This window comes from Girardinichthys multiradiatus, chromosome 5, assembly GCF_021462225.1.
Source record: "Girardinichthys multiradiatus isolate DD_20200921_A chromosome 5, DD_fGirMul_XY1, whole genome shotgun sequence".
Taxonomy (NCBI): domain Eukaryota; kingdom Metazoa; phylum Chordata; class Actinopteri; order Cyprinodontiformes; family Goodeidae; genus Girardinichthys; species Girardinichthys multiradiatus.
In genome coordinates, this window is record NC_061798.1 from 47,221,403 (window position 1) to 47,246,825 (window position 25,423).

Consider the following 25,423-nt stretch of genomic DNA (forward strand, 5'->3'; position numbering starts at 1 on the left):
ATTAACAATTGTTTGATTATCTACAACATTTAAATGTGACAAATAAGCAAAAACAGAAGAAATCTGTAAGGGAGAAGATACTTTTTATGGTAATTTGATTGCATAAGTAAGGAAGTTCTAGTACTGGACAGAAAATGAGTGAAAAGGCAGCCAAAGACCATTATTCAAGACCTGAAAGTGATGATTGAAAACATTTGCACATTACTGTACCAGTTAAAACATGCAAGACAAGATCTGTAACTTTTCAAATTACATCTGAAAGTTTCTAAAAGTCTCAGCCCTTAAACCATAATCTTCATCTGGCTTTATATTAAACTAGGCAGGTTGGAAGCAAAATCCAATAAACTTGAAGTAGAAATATTATTGCCAGCATCTGTATATACAGTAATACCCTGCACCCACAATATCCATCAAGATATCTCATCCACAACTTCTCCTAAGAACTTATCACAATGAGATGTACTCCCTCCACCATCAGCACCATCCTTCACACATTCAGAGTTAACCGTCCCTCTTCCTGTCAGTTCCTGCAGGGACACTGCTGCTTTTACCATATGTGTACGCCAGCAGGGTAAACATCCACTTCTGCTCAAACTCTAAACCCTACTTCTGAGAAAAATCTGTGAAGTGCATCACGTGTCTAATACCTCTAATATGCACTTGCAGAAGCCTGCTGATTGCACGCCTGCGACATCAAAAGTCATTTCAAGAGTCCACAAAAATTGGCTTAGACCTGTAAACACATTCCACGCAGCTCATTAATAAGATATTTTAAAAAGAAATGCTAAGCTCAACCTAAAGTTACTCAAAAAAACTCTACTTAATGGTGCTTACAGTGTCATATTTATATATTTTTCAAAACCTAAGGGGAAAAATGCAAAAGAAAAACCAAATTACAGGCATATCAGAAAAACGTAATGGGTGTATAGCCATTTTAACTCGAGTTTTAGGACTTAGATAGTCAGTCAGTCAGTCATTTTCTACCGCTTCTTCCATAGTGGATAGCAGGGATGCTGGTCCAGCAGTCTATGGGCGTGAGGCAGGGTACACCCTGGACAGGTCGCCAGTCCATCGCAGGGCAACACAGACAGAACAAACAACCATGCAATTATTTATAACTGCCAGATTTACACTGGCAGTCACACTTAGTTGGTCCTGTCTTCTAAATGTTCCTTTAATATTTAAACTTGGGTATTGTAACAACAGTCTTTGGAAGACTTTTGCAATCAGTCTCCAAATCTTCAAAAACATCAAAGCAAAATCATTCATTCTTTGATCTTCTATACCGCTTATTCCGTAGTGGTTCATGGGGAAGCCTATCTCCAGCAGTCTACGGGTGAGAGGCGGGGTACACCCTGGACAGGTCGCCAATCCATCACAGGACAAACAACCATGCACACACTTATTCATACCTAAGGGGAATTTAGAGAGACCAATCAACCTAACAGTCATGTTTTTGGACTGTGGGAGGAAGCCGGTGTACCTGGTGAGAACCCACACATGCACGGGGATAACATGCAAACTCCCTGCAGAAAGAACCCCTGCCGGGAGTCAAACCCAGGTTCGGTTGTTGCAAGGCAACAGTGCTGTCAACTGCACCGCTCTGCAGCCACAATGCTAAATCAATTAACCATATATAAAGCACAGTAAAAGCAAAGATGTAGCCTCGTGTGTAAACTCCCAGTCTAGACATAAGGATGTTGTTTCTTTCAAAATGTCACTTCATGAGTTTTTTCTCATGTTTCAGAGATTTAATGGCAGCTAACAGGGGATGGAGTTTAATTGTTTTTGCAAGTGTAAATTGAAACCGATGTTTCTAGGATGATCACATTTTATTCTCAACTCTAAAAATGTGGGCAGAAGAGCTTTGTACCTCTAGGTGATGACCTTTTGCAGTCATGCGATACAGTAAAGGTTGTGTCCAGAATTTGTGCATCTTATGAACTCAAGTAAACCATCATGTGCTTCACCCTGACCTGGAAAAGCAGTCAAGCAACAACATCTGCAGCTTATTTGGATTTTCACACTTGAAGAAATGCCTGAAAACATAAATTACTTCAACATCTTAGCTGCAAAGTGGCTTGTTTCTTTTCTGCCCGTTCTGTGTGATTTTAGGAGTTCTTATGAAAATCCTTTGTGTGAAGCAAAACAATAAACTTGCTAAAAATTAGTTGCAACATAAAGGTCAAATTGCAATGTGACCCCTGAAATGTGTCTCACTCCTAAAATATTTGCCTATAAAATGCAACTCCCAAAACAACTGTTGACTACTGACAATTTCCTTGCTCCCAGATAAGAATGAAATGCAATGTGGGAGATAAATGTAACTTAAGGGAAAAAAAATACCAAATCAAGACTTTGGGTTGTTAGTTGTAAGTGCACTTATAACTGATGACACAGTAAACAAGTGTCTGAACTAACAAGCAAGAAGCTTGCACTTTGAATTTTAATTTGTTTCGGTTCGGTAATGTTTGGGTGGGAAATTAAAGTTTTTACTTTCAGGTCACGGGTGGATAACAACAGAGCAGATGGATAATTAAGATAAGTGAGGTTCCCTAACACTCCAGAATGCTAATTATGTTTGAATCAATTGAGGGTTTTTACTGCTTGAGCTAATTAATTGTACAATGTTTTGTGTATTACTGGCTAAAGACAATCAAGTGTTCTGGGATAACATGATCTCTCCTTCGGGTGCCTGTGAGGAGCCTGTCAGAGGATGAGCCAAGCCTCTCAGACCAATTTAAATGCAGCTGCAGTAGAAGGAAAATGAGGACATGAATGAAAGTCTTAAGCTCTTTCTGTTATGATTCTGGCACGTCTGCTCTACCCTGTCTCCCTGGCTGCAATCAGCATATTAGATGCACCTGGTGGCTGCTGCAGTGTAGTGCAATCTGTGGAATGCCAAGCACCTGTGTCTTCCCTGATATATACTGACTCTGACAAGCAGACGGTGCCAGATTTTTGAAAGCCATTGTGTGAGTAGATATCCAGCGTTCCTTCCTGTCTGATCGTTGTTCTTGACCTTGCCTTGTTTTTTGGATTTATGCCCCTGCCTGCTCCCTGTCGGACTATTTGGATTTTGGTTGTCGACCTTGTTTCCTGCATCTGGTTTATGCCTCTGCCTGCCCCTTGCCTGACGCCTCTTGTTCCGATCGTTGACCCTGTTTCTGTCCTTGGATTATTGAGCCAGCCTAGCCCTTGGATTATTCAGCCTGGAGTCACTTCTTACCTGAGCCGTGGAGATCACCGCCTGCCGCCCACTGAGGTTTCCCCTCTGGGTTTCAAGTTCCACTCAAGACAAAAGCAGGTTAGTGGCTTTTCTGATCCCTGCAAAATCTGGAGAGACTACAAGTCACTAATCCCTCTTTCTGCCTCAGTGATTCCTGGAAGGTGTGAGGAGTGCTACCTGTGTGACGTTTTCCTGTGGCTGAATAAACCTTTTAAACTTTCAGTTCTGTGTCTGGCTGAATCTTGGGTCCGCCTTTTTCTGATTCATAGCAGAAATATCTGGCCAAAAATGGATCTATCGCCAGCACAACAGTGGCGTACCCACGTTGATGAGACCCTTTCCTGGTTGGGTTCCGGCATGGAGGAAATAATTTCCATATTACGTTCTGGCAATCTTGTCTTCGAGCCGCCACCGTCACAAAGAAACCACGCCCAAGTAACACGGACAACAGCAGAGGTAAGGGAGCCACGCCTCTCTCCGCCTGAGATGTTCAGGGGAGACTCAGACCAATGTCGAGCTTTTCTAACTCAGTGTGAAATTCATTTTGAGCTTCAGCCGTCATTCTTTCCCACTGAACGTTCCAAGGTGGCGTTTGTTATATCTCTGCTGGCAGGAAAGGCAAAACAGTGGGGGACTGCTGAATGGCATAACAGGTCTGCATCTTGTGATCTTTGTGAAACTTTTTCCAAGGAACTCATTCGAGTTTTTGACCCGGTCATTCCAAGTCATGAGGCCGCAAGAGGATTATTGTCCCTCAAACAGGGTGATCAACCTGTCTCGACCTATATAATTGACTTTCATTTGTTGGCTGCAGAGAGCCGTTGGAATGAGGCAGCACAAATGGATGCATTCATGAAAGGATTAAACGAAGACATCAAGGATGAGCTAGCGACCTGTGATTATCCTTCTTCCTGAAACAACTCGAGGATTTGGCTGCTCGCATTGATATTCGGCTGGCAGAAAGAAGGAAGGAGAAGCGCCATGAGAGGGGTCGCTCATCATTAACTCAGGTTTCTGCACACCGGTATGAGAGAAGGAGTCGGTCACCTCTCACTGAGGAAAATGATAATTGTGAGCCCATGCAATTGGGCAGAACCAAGATTACCCCTGAGGAGACAGATCGTCGGAGAAGATGTTTTTATTGTGGAGAGAAGGGACATTTAGCACTCAGGTGTCCACTAAAAGGACAGGCTCAGCAGAGGAAGGGAGGTCTCTACTGAGCCGAAGTCAACTATCTGCATCCTCCTTCTTGTTTCCTGCCCATTTTCAAACCTCTTCTTTGTCTCTCCAGGGGGCCGTGTTTATTGATTCAGGAGCAGATACCGAATTCATGGACGAAACATTTGCAAATAAGAACGGCATGAAACTTATTCTGTCAGCTGACACAAGAAACGTGCTAGCTTTGGATGGTCACAGCATGAACAATTCACATCTCAGGATGGAGGAGATTACCTTAACAGTTGGAGGTAATCATCAAGAAAAAGTAACTTTCATGATCATTAATTCACCTGAACTTCCTGTAGTACTAGGGGCCTCCTGGTTGCAGAAACACAACCCTCACATTGACTGGAAGAAAAAAGAAGTTCTGGGTTGGTCTGAGTCATGTTCCGCTGACTGTCTTTTGTCTGCTGCTACGGAGGTCAGTGTGGAGAATGAGGTTGAGGAGACCTATCCGGATTTATCCAAGGTACCGCAAGAATGCCATGATTTAAAGGAGGTTTTTAATAAAATCAAGGCCACAGCTCTGCCACCCCATAGACCTTATGATTCTGCTATTGATTTGCTCCCTGGCACATCACCCCCTAATGGCAGAACCTATTCATTGTCTGGTCCAGAGCACAGGGCCATGAAGAGCTATGTTGATGAGGCTTTAAAGGCAGGGCACATTCAACCCTCTTCCTCTCCTGCAGGAGCTGGTTTCTTTTTTGTTGGGAAGAAGGATGGTTCATTGAGACCATGCATTGATTATAGAGGCCTTAATGAGATAACAGTTAAAAATAGATATCCCTTACCACTCATGGACACAGCTTTTGATCAGATCCAGGGAGCCAAAGATATTTTATAAGCTGGATTTAAGGAATGCATATCATCTGGTCCGAATCAGAGAAGGAGATGAGTGGAAAACGGCCGTCAACACGCCTACGGGCCATTATGAATACAAGGTCATGCCATTTGGACTTACTCATGCTCCTGCAGTTTTTCAGTCATTGGTCAATGACGTTCTAAGAGACATGGTGGGTCAATTCGTATTTGTTTATCTTGATGACATACTGATTTATTCTCAAGATCTGGAAACCCACAGAAAACATGTCAGAGCTGTTCTCCTGCATCTTCTCCAAAACCAGTTGTTCGTCAAGGCAGAGAAATGTGAGTTCCACATTACTACCACTTCCTTTTTGGGCTTCATCATTTCCCCAGATCAAGTGCTTGTCGACCCCTCCAAAGTTAAGGCCATATTGGAATGGCCTGTTCCAACTGATCGCAAGCAGCTTCAAAGATTTCTGGGCTTTGCAAACTTCTATAGGAGGTTTATTAGAAATTACAGCCTGGTTGCTACTCCCCTAAACGCTCTTACCTCTTCCAAGGTGAAATTTGTGTGGAATAAGGATGCAGAGAAGGCCTTCAATAGGTTAAAGGAACTCTTCACGTCAGCTCCAGTGTTATGGTCTCCTGACCCAGAGAGACAGTTTATCGTGGAGGTGGATGCCTCAAGCACTGGGGTCGGAGCTGTATTAAGCCAAAGAGGTGAGGATGATCGTGTTCACCCATGTGCCTGCTTTTCAAGGACTCTGTCACAGGCTGAGTGGAATTACGACGTGGGAGACAGAGAGTTATTGGCTGTCAAGTTGGCATTGACAGAGTGGAGACATTGGCTGGAGGGGACTAAGGAGCCGTTTATGGTGTGGACTGACCATAAGAACTTGGAGTACCTGAAATCAGCAAAATGGCTAAACCCCAGACAGGCTAGGTGGGCTCTGTTTTTCGGTCATTTTAATTTCTCCCTATCTTACAGGCCAGGGAGTAAAAATGGCAAACCTGACGCCCTATCCCGGATTCAAGAGCCTGAAGAATCTCAGTCTGCGGGTGAAGAGGAGTTTATCCTTCCTGAAACCGTCAGGTTGTCTGTGTCCCGAGTGGAGGTGGAAAGGGAGGTCCAGGAAGCCATTAGGGATCTGCCTATCCCACCATCATGTCCACCCGACCGCTGTTTTGTCCCTGATCGTCTTGTGCCTAAGGTACTGGAGTCTTGTCATTGCTCTCGTTTAGCTTGTCATCCAGGAATCAGCAGAACCATTCAGACACTTCGAACTCAGTTTTGGTGGCCATCGCTGGTCAAGGATGTCAAAGGCTTTGTTGCTGAATGCACTCAATGTTGTCGAGCTGAGCCTTCTCGTCGCCCCCCTGCGGGGTTGTTGCACCCTTTGCCAATTCCCCCTCGCCCATGGTCACATATTGCGATGGATTTTGTGACAGGTCTACCGGTTTCTAATGGTCACTCTGTACTACTAACCATAATTGACAGATTTTCAAAGATGGTTCATCTGGTGCCATTGGAGAAGCTTCCATCTGCTAAGGAGATGGGTGAGATATTGACCCGAGAAGTTTTCAGGCTCCATGGAATCCCAAATGACATTGTTTCCGATAGAGGACCCCAATTTGTGTCACGTTTCTGGAAGACGTTTTGTTCTTTGTTGGGAATTTTTGTTAGTCTTTCCTCAGGGTTTCATCCTCAGTCTGATGGCCAAATTGAGAGAGCCAACCAAGAAGCTGAAACCAAACTTCGTATCTTATGTGAGTCTGACCCGACCAAGTGGTCACAAAATTTGCCCTAGGTTGAATACGCCATGAACTCTATGCAATCAAGTGCCACTGGTTTGTCCCCTTTTCATGTTGTGTTTGGTTTCCAGCCACCCATGTTTTCAGTTCAGGAGAGAGAAGCTAATGTTCCGTCCGCCCAAGCGGCTCCCCTAAGGTGCCAAAGAATATGGAGAAAGGCCAGGAGATCAATGATCAGAATGTCACTGGTTTAGTCAAGAACGGCCAACCGGAGACGGATCCCTGCCCCTAAGTACCAGGTGGGGCAGAAAGTTTGGCTCTCTGCCAAGGACCTCCCATTAATGGTAGAATCCCGGAAATTTGTTGGACCTTTCCCAATCTCTAAGATCATCAACCCTGTCGCTGTACGACATAGATTACCCAACTCCATGAGGATTCACCCCACGTTCCACGTTTCTCAGGTCAAGCCCTTCGTGGAGCCCCGACTTGAGCCGGACCTTAGAGGGGGGGTACTGTTATGATTCTGGCACGTCTGCTCTACCCTGTCTCCCTGGCTGCAATCAGCAGATTAGATGCACCTGGTGGCTGCTGCAGTGTAGTGCAATCTGTGGAATGCCAAGCACCTGTGTCTTCCCTGATATATACTGACTCTGACAAGCAGACGGTGCCAGATTTTTGAAAGCCATTGTGTGAGTAGATATCCAGCGTTCCTTCCTGTCTGATCATTATTCTTGACCTTGCCTTGCTTTTTGGATTTATGCCTCTGCCTGCTCCCTGTTGGACTATTTGGATTCTGGTTGTCGACCTTGTTTCCTGCATCTGGTTTATGCCTCTGCCTGCCCCTTGCCTGACGCCTCTTGTTCCGATCGTTGACCCTGTTTCTGTCCTTGGATTATTGAGCCAGCCTAGCCCTTGGATTATTCAGCCTGGAGTCACTTCTTACCTGTGCTGTGGAGATCACCGCCTGCCGCCCACTGAGGTTTCCCCTCTGGGTTTTAGGTTCCATGCAAGACAAAAGCAGGTTAGTGGCTTTTCTGATCCCTGCAAAATCTGGAGAGACTACAAGTCACTAATCCCTCTTTCTGCCTCAGTGATTCCTGGAAGCTGTGAGGAGTGTTACCTGTGTGACGTTTTCCTGTGGCTGAATAAACCTTTTAAACTTTCAGTACTGTGTCTGGCTGAATATTGGGTCCGCCTTTTTCTGATTCATAGCACTTTCACAGAAACAATAAGCTTTTTTATATGGACTGAAGATGAGAAAAACTGATGTTTTAAACTAGTGAAACAAATTTTCTTCTCCAACTAAGAACCACAGTCAAGTAACATGATTTTCAGCATGGGGCTAGATATAGCAGGACAGACTGCCAAGCTGAATTGGAAACTTTCTCAGTACGGTAGGGAAAAGAGAACAATTTCTGTTTGTCAAGTAATTAAAAATGTTCTATGTCATCAAGTTCTTAAGGTCAAGGAGGACTATAATGGCGCAGTCACCAGAGTCCACTGATAGAAGCAGGTTATGTACTTCTTGCGGGGCAGACTATGAGCTGTGTTTGGTCTCAAAACCTGATTGAAACATTTTAAAAATATAATTTTGTTGTAGGCAGGGAAGTATTAACAAAAGAAAAAAAGACTTATCTTGTTACTTTAAGAGTTTTTGAGCTCTCATCAAAAAAAGATTATTCAGTTCTGATCATGGGCTGGGAGTATAGGGACAGCATTAGAAATCAGTCAGAATTTAACTAATAGGGCCATTAAGGTCACCAATAGAGCCGTTTAGGTCACATGAGTCTCGTACTATAACCTTGTGAGGCCATGAAAGGAACATCACTCAAACACATCTGCAGGAGCATAGACTTAGTTACCTACAACATTGCTGAATGAGTTGTTAACATTTTAACTTTGCTTGTAAGTAACGCCACATACAGAACTCCACAGAACTTCACAGAATTTAACCAAGACCAGATTTTTACGCTGATGGATTTCTGTCTTTACTCCACAAGATTTAAACACAAGGACAACTTTTACAGAGAGAAGTATGGATGTGCCTTGGAATCCCCAGTTTCACACATAGTAGCCATTGTCTACATGGAGGAGGTGGGCAGCAGATCACTGAATTCCTATGAGGGAACAACACCTAGCCAATTGTTTAGATATGCAGATTTTACCTGGTTCAAAACTCAAGCCAAAAAGGTGCACACTTTTACTAAACAGCTCAACACAGTTGAGGTGTTCAAAGATAAGTCACCTTGTCTGGGCTGTCTGGTACACAATGAGATGAACGGAGGCCCCATAACTGAGGCCCAAGGGTGGGTGATATCAACTCAAAATTTTATCATGATATTTTGTGGTATTTATTGCAATAAACGATAAAAGTGATGATAAAATGGTATTTACAACTTCTTTGCGGTCTTTTTCAGGTAACTGTATGGCTGTGACTGTCTATCACAACAATCAAAGCCACAAACACAAAACATTGCTCTCAAAAAACAAACCCATTTTTAAATAGGCTTCTGTGGGACACAAATTACATAACAGGTTTGATTTTTATCACTGCATTTAATCATATTTTCGAATTTATTGATAATTATTGATGCTCTCATGGAACCAGCAGTGGAACAAAATTGTAAAAATAACAATTCTTACAATACACCCAGTTTTGTGGGTTTCAAACATCTTTAATTGGAATTTATCATTGGCTTGATAAATCCAAATTGTTATGATGATAAGAAATTTTTCATGATATAGATATGAAGAATGTCCACCACTACTCAGGCTTATAGAAAACGACACACACAGGCCAGTATTTAGTTTCCAATCTTACCCTTCCGACATCCCGCAATTATCGTGATGGCTCTTAAGATAATCTTGGTATTTGGATATTTGGTATGTTAAGAGTTATCTAGTCTGCTCGGAAAATCGTCGGGACTGCTCCAACCTTAAATCGGGGATCTTCAACATGTTGGATTGTCTTGGGCTGCACAGTGGAGCAGTTGGTAGCACTGTTGCCTTGCACCAAGAATGTCCTAGGTTGCCTCCCAACTGGAGGTCTTTCTGCATGGACATTGCATGTTCTCCCTGTGCATGCGTGGGTTCTCTCCAGGTACTCCAGCTTCTTCCCACAGTCCAAAAACATGACTGTTAGGTTAACTGGTCTCTCAAGATTGCCCTTAGGTGTGAATGAGTGTGTGCATGGTTGTTTGAACTGTGTGTGGCTGTGTTGCCCTGCAATGGACTGGCGACCTGAACGTTTGTGAGTGAAATCTGTTTGTGTGCGGTGTGTTGCTTGCCGTGTGGCTGGACACCACACACTGTAGGACCAAAACTGTTATATCTTAGACTTTTTATCATCACATGTGTGGTCTCTCAGGTTTTGAAAATCAGCTGACAAGATGAAAATCCTGCCGTGTGAACCAAGCATTACCAACCACTGTCACATAAACCGTCAGTCATCAGGACTCTGCAATATTAAGATGAACAGGTCCCTACAAGAACAGAAGGGAGGAAAAGGAACACAAACACATACCATAACTGGGCTTACCTTAAGGAATAAACAGTTCCAAAAAGACACTCAACTGTGTCCAAGAAATGAGAATAGAAGAATATGGTAATTCCATGTGATTCGGCATTAGGCATGTGATTAGGAAACGGAGTGAAAGAAGCCATCTATATTAAGCATGAAAACCAACATTATACAGAGTAGGTGGCCTCAGGTTACATCTTTCTAATTCCTACAGTGCAGGTTAACTCGTCTCCCAAGTGGTTCTACAACCATGCACCTTAAGAGACATATGACTAACAAGTGAAAACTACTCAAATAAATGGACAGGAAAGGGTTGAGTCAATAAGTTATGTGATCTTAACTGCCCTGTAAGCGACCTTAGCGGCCCCGTCAGTGTCACTGAGTGTCGCTCCTAGCCCATGATCAGAACTGAAGAAAACGTTTGGATAAGAGGTAAACAAAGAAGCAAGGGAAAAAGGTCCAGTTGCTTTAAGTTTAGCACTTAGGATTGTTATCTCCTGCATGACTGTAGAAGCCTTGCTAAAATACATTAATGAAAGGCATGTCTTTCCAGAACAATTGAGAGGAAAGGAAGGAAGAACCAGTATAAAAAAAGCATTAATCATGATTCAAGGCATGGTATATGTAGTATGTGCGGTCACACCTTGTAGGGTTGGCTTGCCTAGTATTATGAAATTAGTAAATCATTTAAGCAGTTGGTAATCCAGCAAAGATAATAAAACACCTGTGACGTCAAACATCAGCATAAACTTATCACGAGAAAAACCATGGACACGTTTTAGTTTGCATCCCATACAGCTACTTCAGCAGGTGTTTAGAAAAAAAAATTTTGTTGACAAGTCAACGTGTAATTAATTTCTTAATTTTCATAACAAGATTAGTTTGATTGGTTTGGAGGGTTGCATTTTCATCTGCTATCAGACAGGACGGACTTGTTCATTGTGTGCTGTAGTTGTTTGTTCAGACAGAGACATATATGAGTGGTTATGAAACCAGGTACAACAGCTCAGTTTTAAAGTACAAGGCATAAAGTTGGCATTATTATATCAGCTAATTAAAACTAATAGGGAACAATTTACAGCGTTTCCCAAAAGTCTGCAAACCCTTTGGATTTTTCACATTTTGTCACATCAAGACAACAAACTTCAGTGCATGTTATTGGGATTTTATGTGACTGAACAACATACCGTATGTGAAGTGGAAGTAAAAACATATATCGTTTTTACATTTGCAAATGGAACTCTGAAAAGCTTGGTGTGCATTTGTATTCAGTCCCTTTTACTCCAATACCAATTAGTGAATGGATGTAATTTAATCTCAGTATAAATCCGGCTGTTCTGTGAAGGCTTTACGAGTCAGTTATACAACACAGGGAGAAAGCTGTGGAGACGGTTATAGCAGGTTTAGATTATAAAATAATATATCAAGCATCTGAGAGCGCTGTTCAATTCACCGTCCAAAATGGAAAGAGTATGGCAGCATGCCAACCCACCAAGACATGGCCACTCATCTAAACTGGTGGGCTGGACAAGAAGAGTATTAATTAGAAAGTCAGCCAAGAGGCCCTTACTAAGTTAACTTCAGTTTCCAGATCTCAGATGGAAGAATCAACATTCATTAATGTATAGTAAAAGCTACAAAGTAAACGTTCAGGTCAAAGTATATTCAGATCTTAGAACGGCATAGTCCAAGTCAAGACCTTAATCCAATTGACGACTACCTTTCAAATAAGAAAAGCTAACAATTCTCAAGTTCACAATGCTGGTAGAGGCATAAAAAAATGGTACAGCCATTTGTATGGCTGTAATTGCACCAAAACGTGCTGCAGCTAAGTGATAACACCGGAGGGTTAAATACAAATCAAGTCACACTTTCAAGGTTTTGTTTATAAACAAGTTTTTAAACGATTTATCATTTTACTTTCGCTTTACAATTATGCACTACTTTATAACATAAAATCCCAACAAAATACATTGACCTTTATGGTTGCAATGTAGCAAAATGTAAATAAAATACTTTTTTCCAGCACATTGTATTCAATATTTTGTCATAGACTTTATTTACAGTGACCTTCAAGGAAATTATGACATTGATAACCATCTCATTCAAGGAGAGCAGGGAGGGCATAAGATCAGACTCACATTCTTTCAATTCAGCTTTGTGCTATTTGACTTCAATCAATCCTTCAAAACTTTATTTATAAAGCGCTTTAACATGTCATACGGCAAGCAAATTGCTATACAGGTGAATAAAAACACTTTAATGGTTTTTGCCGCAAATTTCTAACCTTAAGCTTTTTGAAGGTGTTGATTATCTAAAGAGGAAGTTGTTTTACTCTTTGATAAAGACACTTTCAGCTATGCTGGCAGTGGAACAAATTCAGAGGTAGATGTTCATTTTACATATATACTATAAAAGTAAAAAAGGAACATTGTCTTAAGCAGTGTTTTTACTACATAGTCTAAGCAACTGGTTTATTGATAGGTTTCAGTTTCCAGCTTAAAAAAGGTTTTAGATTCTTTTTTTTTACATTTTAATCTGCATGCCTACTTCCTCCATCCTCCAGTCCAGTCTAATCATTACATTTTCACAAGTCAGGTCTTGTTGAGCATGTTTCTCGCATCAGTTCCATCTGTCACAGAATGCTTCACTCTTTCTGCTTTTACAACCATTAGTCTGCACTAATAGCTGTTTGTCTGAGTGGGCATTCTGGCAGCTGTTCGCGTGGGCTCTCCACCAATCAATCAAGGCCACATCGTCCACTCAGACAGCGCCAGTTCTTCACTAACCCAGCAGACTTTTGATCTATCTGTCCGTTCTGTTTCCCCTCTGATGGGCGTGCCTGCAGTCGGCTTTCCCCGGGAGACATTGGGCACTGGGAGGACCCTGAGGCTGGTGCCGTGACGGAAAACAAACCAGCATCACGACATTTTTATCCCATTGCCCTGCTGCTTGTTAGCTCTCACTTGCTGGTTGTGTGGTTAATTTTAAGTCTTGTTTTTCTGCTTGCAAAATATCAATAAAATCCTAACAACATCATGTCTATGAGCAGCTGTCTCTCTGTGTCTGCTGTTTATTTCTGGAGACATTACTGGTGTTTTTGTGAAAGGCTGATTAGGATACGTGGGTGTAGCACTGGATGGACAAACTAAATTTAATCAGATTGTTTTTGACTTTCCCTGCCTTTTTTGAATTTCAGCTCATTCCTTGCTCAAAACGTAAGGCTCTGTGCTGAAGAATTAAACCTTATCTGTCAGCAAGATGTCTTATTATCGTTTCAAAGTAATGTAGAAAAAATATTGTCCAGTTTTTCTTCTGGGCTTTTGTTGTGTTTTCACTTAGTTTCTTTACAGAACACCAGGATACAGTTAAGATCAAAGTTATAAACTCTGGCTAGGTTCTGCATTTGGGTTCTACATTTGCCAACATTTCTTCTGATTTGGAGTTGTCCAGCCAGAGTCCTGACTTGAATCTGACAAAGAATCTGGGGAGGGAGCTAAGGAAAGAACTAAACCACCATCTGGAATATGATCAGAAACAAGATCCAAAACAGAAAAGGCCCCAAATATACAGCGCCTTGCGAAGGCACTCGGCCCCCTTGAACTTTTTAACCTCTTGCCACATTTCAGGCTTCAAACATGAAGATATAAAATTCTAATTTTTTGTGAAGAATCAACAAGTGGGACACAATCGTGAAGTGGAATGAAATTTATTGGATGTGTCAAACTTTTTTAACAAATACAAAACTGAAAAGTGGGGTGTGCAATATTATTTGGCCCCTTTACTTTCAGTGCAGCAAACTCACTCCAGAAGTTCAGTGAGGATCTCTGAATGATCCAATGTTGTCCCAAATGACTGATGATGATAAATAGAATCCACCTGTGTGTAATCAAGTCTCCGTATAAATGCACCTGCTCTGTGATAGTCTCAGGGTTCTGTTCAAAGCGCAGAGAGCATCATGAAGACCAAGGAACACACCAGGCAGGTCCGAGATACTGTTGTGGAGAAGTTTAAAGCCGAATTTGGATGCATAAAGATTTCCCAAGCTTTAAACATCCCAAGGAGCACTGTGCAAGCAATCATATTGAAATGAAAGGAGTATCAGACCACTGCAAATCTACCAAGACCCGGCCGTCCCTCTAAACTTTCATCTCGAACAAGGACAAGACTGATCAGAGATGCAGCCAAGAGGCCCATGATCATTCTGGATGAACTGCAGAGATCTACAGCTGAGGTGGGAGAGTCTGTCCATAGGACAACAATCAGTTGTACACTGCACAAATCTGGCCTTTATGGAAGAATGGCAGAAGAAAGCCATTTCTCAAAGATATCCATAAAAAGTCTCGTTTAAAGTTTGCCACAAGCCACCTGGGAGACACGCCAAACATGTGGAAGAAGGTGCTCTGGTCAGATGAAACCAAAATTGAACTGTTTGGCCACAATACAAAATGATATGTTTGGCGTAAAAGCAACACATCTCATCACCCTGAACACACCATCCCCACTGTCAAACATGGTGGTGGCAGCATCATGGTTTGGGCCTGCTTTTCGTCAGCAGGGACAGGGAAGATGGTCAAAATTGATGGGAAGATGGATGGGGCCAAATACAGGACCATTCTGGAAGAAAACCTGTTGGAGTCTGAAAGAGACCTGAGACTGGGATGGAGATTTATCTTCCAACAAGACAATGATCCAAAACATAAAGCCAAATCTACAATGGAATGGTTCACAAATAAACGTATCCAGGTGTTGGAATGGCCAAGTCAAAGTCCAGACTTGAATCCAATCGAGAATCTGTGGAAAGAGCTGAAGAGTGCTGTTCACGAACCTCATTGAGCTCCAGCTGTTTTGCAAGGAAGAATGGGCAAGAATTTCAGTCTCTCAATGTGCAAAACTTACAGAGACAAACCCCAAGCGACTTGCAGCTGTAATTGCAGCAAAGGATGGCGCTAGAAAGTATTAACGCAAGGGGGCCGAATAATATTGCATGACCCACTTTTCAGTTTTTTATTTGTTAAAAAAGTTTGACACATCCAATAAATTTCATTCCACTTCACGATTGTGTCCAACTTGTTGTTGATTTTTCACAAAATATTAGAATTTTATATCTTTATGTTTGAAGCCTGAAATGTGGCAAGAGGTTGAAAAGTTCAAGGAGGCCGAATACTTTCGCAAGGCACTGTATATATGTATATATATAGACGTACGTATATACGTATACTTTCTGATTCAACTGCTTGTAGTTTTAACTTTGTCTTGGTGTTCGAAGAAATGGTTTCAATCAGCCTATGTTTCACCAAGGGAACTTACAGTGATTTAAGTAGAAAAGAAAGGTTTAGCTCTTAAGTAATACCTAAATTAATATTTTGTAAGTCCACTGCCAACTCATGCACAACACTGAGAGACAGAGAAACTAAATGGTTCACCTGCCCAGGTGCTAGAAAGATTAAAATGAAATATCACAGTGTCACCAAGCATGTCTAAGTCAACAAGAGAGTGGCTTCACCAGAAAAAAGTTAAAAAATGGCTGAGCCAGAGTCCAGAACTATTTCTGACAGAACATTATTGGTGTCTCTAGGAGGGCAGTAGAAAAAAGAATTGTACAGGTTGTGAATCACATTAAAGATGTAGAAGATTTAAAAATGGCTCGTCTTGGTCTCAGTGTGTGTGTGTAGACTTTTGTGTCTGTTCAAATTCTTGACAAAAGTGGAGAAGCTCTTTAGGAATCAACTTGTTGGTTATAAAAATCTTATTTATAAAAATCTTATTTCCTATCGGTCAAACTTTTTTATGTTGGGTTGTAGCAAGATTGCATCTTTTAAAGATATTTCTGGTCTTAGTGAATGTCTAATGGGCTGTTTCAGTTCGAGGTTTTATTATGAGCTCCAAATATGGATGTGAATGCTTTAAGCTGTGCACCGTATATTTGTTTGAGGCTCTTGTTTTGAAGTAAGACAGGAAGCAATCCTTGAGTTGTTGGTTATATGTCATCTAATAAAGACATCTTCAGACTAACCATCAACACACGATTACATAAAGAAACGTCCTCCACTCTAAATAGCTTGTGTGACAGTATTAGGGGTTCATGGAGGAAGAAAGAAAGCAAGAAACAGTGAAAATGTCATGACTAGCTAACAGTGAGCTCATAATTCAGTTTAAATTCAGTTTATTTATATAGCGCCAATTCACAACACATATCGTCTCAAGGCACTTCACAAAAGTCAGGTACATACATTCCAATTGATCCTAACGTTAGCATCTCCTTGATAGCTTTGTATCAGGACCAAACTAATGGTCTCTGAAACTGCAGTTTTCACTTCCAATTCAGGATCTAAGATATTTACAGAGGTCAAACTTGAACTAGATTATTCTTCAACAAACAGAGGTTCTTTTAAACTTAAAAATTTAATTTGTGAAAACACAAAAGGAGAGGATTTAAAATGTTTTCTTTTTGCATTTGAACCACCTTAAAAAGCAAAACACTGCCACATACAACCTGGTTAAATCTGAACTGAATTATTCTAAACTGATACTAATTCTTTAAAACACAGTTTGGAATTTCCAAAATCATTTTGAGAAAGAATATGTAAAAAATAGACTAAAAAGGCTGCTGTAGTGAGAAAGTGTCTAAAGATTAAATGGATGTTCTGGTCAGACACACAGCTGGTTTATCCCTTTAGTTTAGAAGGCTTGTAATACTTAAATAATTCACAAATAGTTCACAAACAAAAGATTCCAAGAAAGTGTGTACAAACCTTTGACTGGTACTGTGTATATATACAATATATAACATATTTAAAATGTTTTTTCAAACAATATATCACCTTTTAAAGGTAAAATCAGAACAGAAAATATAACTCACACGCTAAAAGCTTTATGCAGGTTTGTCATTTTTACTATTACATAGCAGCTGAAACATTATAGTGGCAGAAAAGTTGACCTGTTGCTAAAATAAGAAACAAAAACCTTCGAAGGGAACACTGACAGTTCATTCTGCAGGAGCAAAAGGAAGCACAGATGCAGGCATGAAGCTATTCAACACAACAGGTTCCAGCTCATTCTTTAACATAACTGGCAAGTGACCAACTTAAAAATAGGTTTGCTGTGTTTGATTCACTGTTACACTATATGTTACACTATATGGCTTTTCAATCATAAAAGTGAAGTCTTTACTTGTCTTGTCTTTCTCTGTTTTCCATCTGCCAGCAAGTTTCTGATGTTGATTCGCTTTTAATCGGTTTAGTAAAGCAGAAATTTAGACCGATTAGGATTCTAGGATTTCCTATTTCAACTTATTTAAGCTGATGTTATATAGTTAACATATAAACTATGTTCAGGGGATTGGGTGCGTCCATCTATCTTGGAAAGCTGCCCTAAACTCCAGCCAAATACCAACAGAGCCCCTACTCCCTTTTTGTTTCCTTCCCATTTTTACTTCTAGGCCTGATCTTGATGCATTAGCAAAAAGCTTGTTTTTCTTTCGGGTCTAAACATGAAGAATTGAAACATAACTTGAACATGGAGTCCTGTCATGTAAATGAAGCATGTGTGTAAAGAACGCTAACACCTCATAAACTGTGGATCATTCACTGTGCAACTGATAAGCTACCTAATTACATTTAGGCGTTGAAATGTCTATCAGGTTCAGTAAATACGGTGATTAAATTACACAGAGTTGAACATTTTACAATTATGTGACATCTAAAGGGTAGTTGGTTGCACTGTATTTTATTCAGTAGTAATACAGTAAGCTGGGCTAAATCGAATGCATATTTCTATTTTTTATTTTATTTTCTCAAAACTTTTGTAAACCATTTTAAAAAATCCTTTCACTTTCCCATGTGCACATTTTGTGTTGTTCCATCACATTAAATAGGATAATATAAATTACAGTTTTTGTTTATTTTGCAACAAAATGTGGAATAGCTCAAGAAGTATGAATAGTTTTACAGTTTTAAAAACTAACATGATAATAAACCATATCTTCTAAACAATTGGAACTGAATTTGACATCCATCCAGAACGTTTTGTGTCATAATTTAAACCATCACTCATGTTTACTTAATTTGTCCTTTTTTTCCTTTCTCTCATTTCCACTTTTCTTTATCATAATATCATCAGAGAAGGATGTCGGATTGAGAACGTTCAAAAGAATATTAGATGCAGGAAATACGCCTTCAACAAGTTGCAGCTGATGGCCTTCCCCAAATGCTACCGACCTCCAGACGGGACTTACGGCAAAGTTGACTCTTAAGGACCCGTGGTGTGCAATGTGTAAATAAATTCTCATTTTGTGATATTCAGGAAATAAATATGAATCCTTACAAAAAGGACTGAATATGCAAACACTTTTACTGTTAAACTTGTATTTAAATAAGAAGGGAATAATTATTGACCTCCAGAAAGGAATCTGGATTTGTCAAACATGTTACTTTGTTACTTTGAAAGCAAATGCACTTTTATGCTTATTCTTTTCATGGCGCTGGTAGTAATACACAGCACTGCGCGCGTGTGTGTGTAAATGAAAGTTATTTTGTATACCATTCACTGTTCTGATGCTCAATCATGGCTATGTTTTCTCAACAACAATGCAACAATGACTGAATGTTTTTTTAGTTGTCTTTGCTGTGTAAACACAACAAAAAGCGCCTCATTTCAAACAAAAAGCTGGCCATGTTTTATAATAGTGTCATATACACATAAACATATATATATATAATATATTGTGCTATTTTTATAATCTGGACATGTCGCCTTAAGTTTGAAGCATGTTTGGCTCTTTTATCTGTTTTTTATATTATAGATGGATCATAATTCATGCCACATGTATATCTATATCTATATATCTATTTAAAATTGCTTATTTTTTATAAAGGGGACTGTTGACTATACGTGTTATAACTGGTTTACTGTTGGTCATTTTTACAAATACAAATTAATATTATTAACTTAGAATAATACAAAACAAGGTAATAAGAATTTAGCTTTCTAATAAAAAAAATGCTGCCATCAAAGAAAATGCTGTGTTTATGATGCATTTATTGAAATTTATTTTACAGTACACTGCTGCTCTTTCCCAACAGTATGTATATATAAACCGAACCTTTATACTGTCATCCAATTCAATTCAGTTCAATTCAGTTTTATTTATATAGCGCCAATTTACAATACATGTCGTCTCAAGGCTCTTCACAACAGTCAGGTTCATACATTCCAATTAATCCTAACAATTGAACAGTGCAGTCGGAGTTAGCTTTTTATTCAAATTGGATCAAAAGTTTTTCTATCTAAGGAAACCCAGCAGATTGCATCCAGTCAGTGACTTGCAGCATTCCCTCCTCCCGGATGAGCATGTAGAGACAGTGGGCAGTCACTGGCGTTGACTTTGCAGCAATCCCTCATACTGAGCATGCATGTAGCGACAGTGGAGAGGAAAAACTCCCTTTTAACAGGAAGAAACCAGTTGGTTATATGTCTTAGCTAAGGTCAGAGTTTGTGATTTAAACAACAAAAAGGAAAAACTGTGCAAAAATGGTATCTATAGGACATTTCTAAGGTGAAAACCATTGCTGATCAAAAATGACAGGCCCATCCCACATTTCCCCCAAAACATCTTGATGATCCCCAGGACTTTTGGGAAAATATTCTGCGGACTGACGAGACAAAGGTGGAACTTTTTGGAAAGTGTGCGTCTTGTTGCATCTGGTGTAAAACCAACAACATTTCAGAAAACAAACCTAATTTCAAAAGTCAAAGTGGTAAAGTGATAGCATAGGGCTATTCTGCTTTCAGGGCTAGATGAGTTCTTGAACTTTAAATTCTGCTCTCTACCAGAAAATCCTGAAAGAAAATGTCTGACCATCAGTTCCTGACCATAAGCTCAGTTACACATGGGTTATGCTGCGGGAGAATGATCCAAAGCACATCAGCAAGTCCACCTCCAAATGACATAGAAAACAAGATGAAGGTTTTGAAGTGACTTATTCAAAGCCTGGACTTCTAATGAGTTAATCATTTCATTTACTCAGATTATGTTTTTCTGTGATCAGCTGAGACATATTGGCCCTGTCCCAATACCCGAACTTCCAGCCTTGTGTCCCTGAATTGCGCGTTCCAGTTGATGGTTCGAGTCCGTAGTGTGTCCCAATTCTCCAGAGTGGTCCTTAGCCCCGCCCCCTTTGTGCCCCACATCTGCCCTTTGGGCTTCGCCGAAGTATATTACCCACAATTCACTGCTGCAGGTGACGTTCTGAGCAAAAACCAATCACAACCGTCAACGTAACCAGCCATTAAATCAGAATAATAAGAACTGCGTAAACTTTAGACAGCAAGCCGACAAATATATTTTTTTACTGGTTTTCCAGGCTCAACATTGTAAGAAACCACTGGGTTCAGAGTGAGTCTGGGCAGTCAGTAGCCCATAAAACTGAAGTTACCTTTCAAACAAACACTGGTATAAGCCTCCTTCGCTTCCTGCACTTTCTTCTCCTCAAAACAATTGCTTGATGCAGTTTTAAATAGTTTTTTTTAGCAGCAAGACTGTGAAAACAGTGCTGGTTCCCGCTCTTTTTGATGTTGCAGTTACGGTGCAGAGATGCAAGTCGATGACGTAACCCCTACTGTCCCAATTCTCTAATTTTGCAGCTTGTAACCTGCGCACTTCAACCCTTACATGCACTTGTACAAAGTACACACTTCATAGAGGGGCATAGGGTGTAGTGTGGGTATTGGGACAGGTGTAACAAAAAGCAAAAAACAAAATTTGTAAGGGGAACGTACTTTTTTACGGCACAGTATCTGTGTTGACCCTGTGATGCCTGCCACAAATACAATTTCTATTTCTAAAATTGTGTCTTACAAAAAAACTTGATACGGGTGAGTTTTTCCCTGGCTTCTGCCACAGAATTCTTATTTTGACTATTAGCCTGCCTTAACTTTGTAACAATTAACCTTCAAGATATGTCCAAGTTAGTTCCACACCTAAAGCAGACAGACCAGGCTGCAACACACTCTAATAAAACTGCTAACACTACCCAAGCTAACATGTTAGTTGAGTTAGGAATTTAAATTGAATCTGAGTTTTACTTATATGGGACAGAGCACATTAATCAGCATATTTACATTGGAGCATATTAAATCAGCAATACACCTAAATGTAAATATTTTACAATGCCACCAGTAGGGATTCACTTTCCGCTGTTGTTCATTTACAGACTTCTGAGAAACCTAAAAAATATTTTTCTTTTAAATGATCTAAACAAAATATCCCATGATAACAATGTGAAAACATGCCAAAACTTTTTGTAAATGTATATAAATGTAAATATTTGCATAAAGGTGCATAACTGTTTACAACAAAATTTGGGCTAAACTGCAAAGAATTTCCACTGATCGTCCATAAGATCCTTCTGTAAACTTGACTGTAGTCCATCTGTGGAAAAAGCAATTATATGAGCATGACTTGGAACAGAAGATGTATAGAACCACCAGGACGCTCCCTAGATCTGGGTGCCCAACCAAACTGAATGTCATAAGACACAGGAATAGATACTCTAATGCAAGACCCAACACAGTGGCGCGATTCGGCAATCCTTTAATACAGACCAATTCCAGTACACAAAAATCCAATCCGAGGTATCCAAAACAGAGGCAAGTCAAAAAAAAAAAAAAAACACACACACACAAGCTGGTTCAAAATCACTAGAGGCCAGCGTTAGGATTAAGGCTGGAGACAAAGACGAACTGGCTATGGGAAGCAGCACAGAGTGAGGTATAAATAGACAAACCAAGGAATACAATGAGAAACGTGGATAACATTAGGGTGTGGTAAAGGCTAATTATAAGTGGGAATTTAGTGAAACAGGAAGTTCAAAATGAAAACAAAACCAAATACACAACTGGAGACATTTAACCAGCAGAGCTGAACATGATACTGAGTAAGCAGGAACCCATCTGTAAAGTCCGCCATTGCTAACATAGTTCCCCAAGCAGGTCTTTATGGTAGAGAAGCCATTTCTCACTAAAAGGCACATAGTAGCTCACTTAAACATACCTTTGAGACTGTCCAACCAGGCGAAAGGAAATTCTTTGGTTAGATAAAACCAAAATAGATTTTTATGTCTAAATCTCAAAGCCTCATGTTGAGATAACAATGCTGCTCACTACATAAGGAACACCACCCCTCCTGTGATGCATGGTGACGCCAGCATTATATTATGGGGGTGCTGTTCTGCCAATGGAACAGAACAAGTAGTATGTAGAAAGGGTAAGAGGACGGCAGCCACACCTAGAGAGATTCCTCAAAATGACCAGCTGCTGAGGCAATTGATCTTCCAACATGAAAATGATCTGCAGCACACAGCTAAGACAACAAAATAGTGGCTTCAGGGACAGTCTGAATATCACACAACCAGAGCCTGGACTTTAATTCAATTAAACAGCTCTGGAAAGACCTTAAATGTCCACTAAGGCTGTCCATCTCACCTAACAGAGCTTAAGACATGCAGAAAAGAATGGTCAAAAAAATGCCCCAAAACAGGGGCACCCAGCTTATCAAGACAATCCTAAGAAAACTTATATCTATGATAACTGCAGGGGATGCTTAAAATATTCAGCCATCGGTGTGAATGTCTTGCATATAGAAAACTGTACAAAATGTGGAAAAAGTGACCGTCTCTATAAATATCCTGGAACAATCACAATAGCTACATTTGATCCACAGTCCTATGGCAGGCATATTTACAGAACACCTCAAAAGTTCACAAAACAATACATAAGACTTTATCTGTTTCTCATAAGTTTATAAAAATACACAAAAAAAAAACAAAGAACAGATGACCGGCTAAAAACACTAAAGTCTGGTACAGAAGATCTGATAACTCAACCAAACACAGAACACATTTTAAAAGGTTTAGGTTCAGGAGCAACTGAGAAAAAGAGGTTAGTGAATGAAAAGATGACTCAGACAGTGAGTGACTAAACTCCTGGATGAATCAGCTGCTTGGCTTCTGAATGTGTGAACCAGTTCTAGGATGGTTTCTCTGCACCAATTGTTCAAATACAAATCCTGTTCGGAAGCCAAAGACGAGGCAAGAAGGCAGGCGAGGATCAGAAACTTAGAGGCAGGCAGTGAGGATGTCAGGCATGGGGCGAGCTGTGGGGCAAAAGTCAAACTCTGTGTCCATAATCCGTGTCCAGAATGCAGCGATAAATGGGAAGTCCAACAGGGGCAAGGGAGAACAACAAAATCCAGAGGCCAGAAGCAAGGTCAAAACCAGGATATCAAAAATTAGCAAGAAGGGTTACGCTGGACAGCTACACACAGAACAGTCATCGATAATCTGGCAAGGTGTCTGTGGCTGGAGGGAGCTTCAGTAGAGCAGATCACAGGTGAGAGGCAGCAGGCAATAAGCAGGCACAGGTGGGCTGAATAAACTGTTAACTGCCTGACATGTGAACAGGAATGGAAACAAACAGACTAAAACATTACAAACACCAGATCTTTGTTCAGAGGAGACAAAACCAGATATTTATGTACGACACAAAGCTGAAGGCTAGGATCCCTGACCTGGGGAGAAGGAGACAGTGCAAAATATAGTGACAATATCCTGAGCAATTCAACTGAAAACAACAAACCTGTTGGAAGTAAACATAAAGATGCAATGACCCATCTGTGTGTACACACCCTTAAATTAAAGCTTTGCTGAAGAACCCTTTGATTCAGTTTACGTATTCAGTCTTTTTCATAGAAGTCTATCAGCCTGCTTCATCTTGATTTGGCATATTATTTGGTGATGATCTCTGAAGTTCTCCATGCCATCACCCTAATCTTTAGATTTCTTCACAGATTCAATTTGGAACTCCAAAATGTCAATATCACTTTCAGTCACAAGAAACATGTTGGTAAAATAAAAAAATTACTTTAAACCTAAATTTCCTGGAGGCATTAACAATTTTGGGCTTAACTGTGACTACAGGCGGACTCCAAAAAAAAGCAAACAAAAAAAGGAAAGCTTGGATTTCAAATAAAATTCACTTTAATTGAAAGGAGGGGGGTGTGGTGGAAGCTGGGCGCTGACTGGGATGTATTCTCCAAAAAGTGTGATTATTTATGTGGAAGATGATTCACCATTTATTAACATGTTGTAAATGCCTCATTGGTACATAAAAGCACATCTCAGTAATTTAGAATATCATCAAAACAGTTTATTTACTCCAGTAATTTGGCTCACAGTTAAACTTTTATAGCACCATTACAAACAGAATGCTGTAAGTCAAGTGTTTATTTCAGATAATTCTGATGATTGTACCTTACAGCTAATAAAAACCCAAAATTCAATTTCTCTGAATATCTGGACTCTTTCTACAAAAAACATTTTATTCAATCATAGTCATTGACATCTTCCATAAGAAGAGTAAGCCACAAAAGATGCTGGATCTTCACAAAGTGCTGTATCCAAACATATTTAAGGAAAGTTGAGTGGTAGGAAAAAAGGGGCACAAGCAACAGGAATTACCAAAGGATTTAATTAACCTTCAGTGATACTCTAATTTATTGAGATGTACTTGTCGACCATTACTGGGCCAGATGTGCCCGCTAGTGTTAAACTTCACCTTCTATTGTTTACAGCTTGACATGCACTGAGAATTTTAAACAAATTTGTAAATAAACCTCATAGAAATCAAATAACATTAAAGTAAACTGTAGCATTTACCACAAAGGTATATATACTGAAGATACCGAAGTTCGGTTTTACACAGATTCTAGAAATTCTACATTACATTCAGTAGTGTTAAGCAAAATCTTTTATATTATACAATAGGCCAAAAGGTACAACTGTACAACTGAAAGCATATGATAAAACAGTATCATACTATACATTTAGACTATATTTACC

General features: G+C 40.1%; 1 protein-coding gene across 6 annotated transcripts in view; it reads left to right on the plus strand.

The window, feature by feature from the left end:
* The window catches only part of inpp4b (inositol polyphosphate-4-phosphatase type II B), a 268,417-nt gene extending 248,872 nt beyond the window's left edge, over window positions 1-19,545 (plus strand). For 4 of the 6 annotated variants that reach the window (XM_047365700.1, XM_047365703.1, XM_047365704.1 and 1 more), the window contains one exon: window positions 13,375-13,565. In XM_047365700.1, the coding sequence (XP_047221656.1) occupies window positions 13,375-13,549 (175 nt within the window). In that variant the 3' untranslated portion in view covers window positions 13,550-13,565. Of the gene's footprint in view, window positions 1-13,358; window positions 13,566-18,647 lie in introns of those variants that run through there. The other 2 variants (XM_047365702.1, XM_047365701.1) reach the window with 2 other exon arrangements.
* The last annotated feature ends 5,878 nt before the right edge of the window (window positions 19,546-25,423 follow it).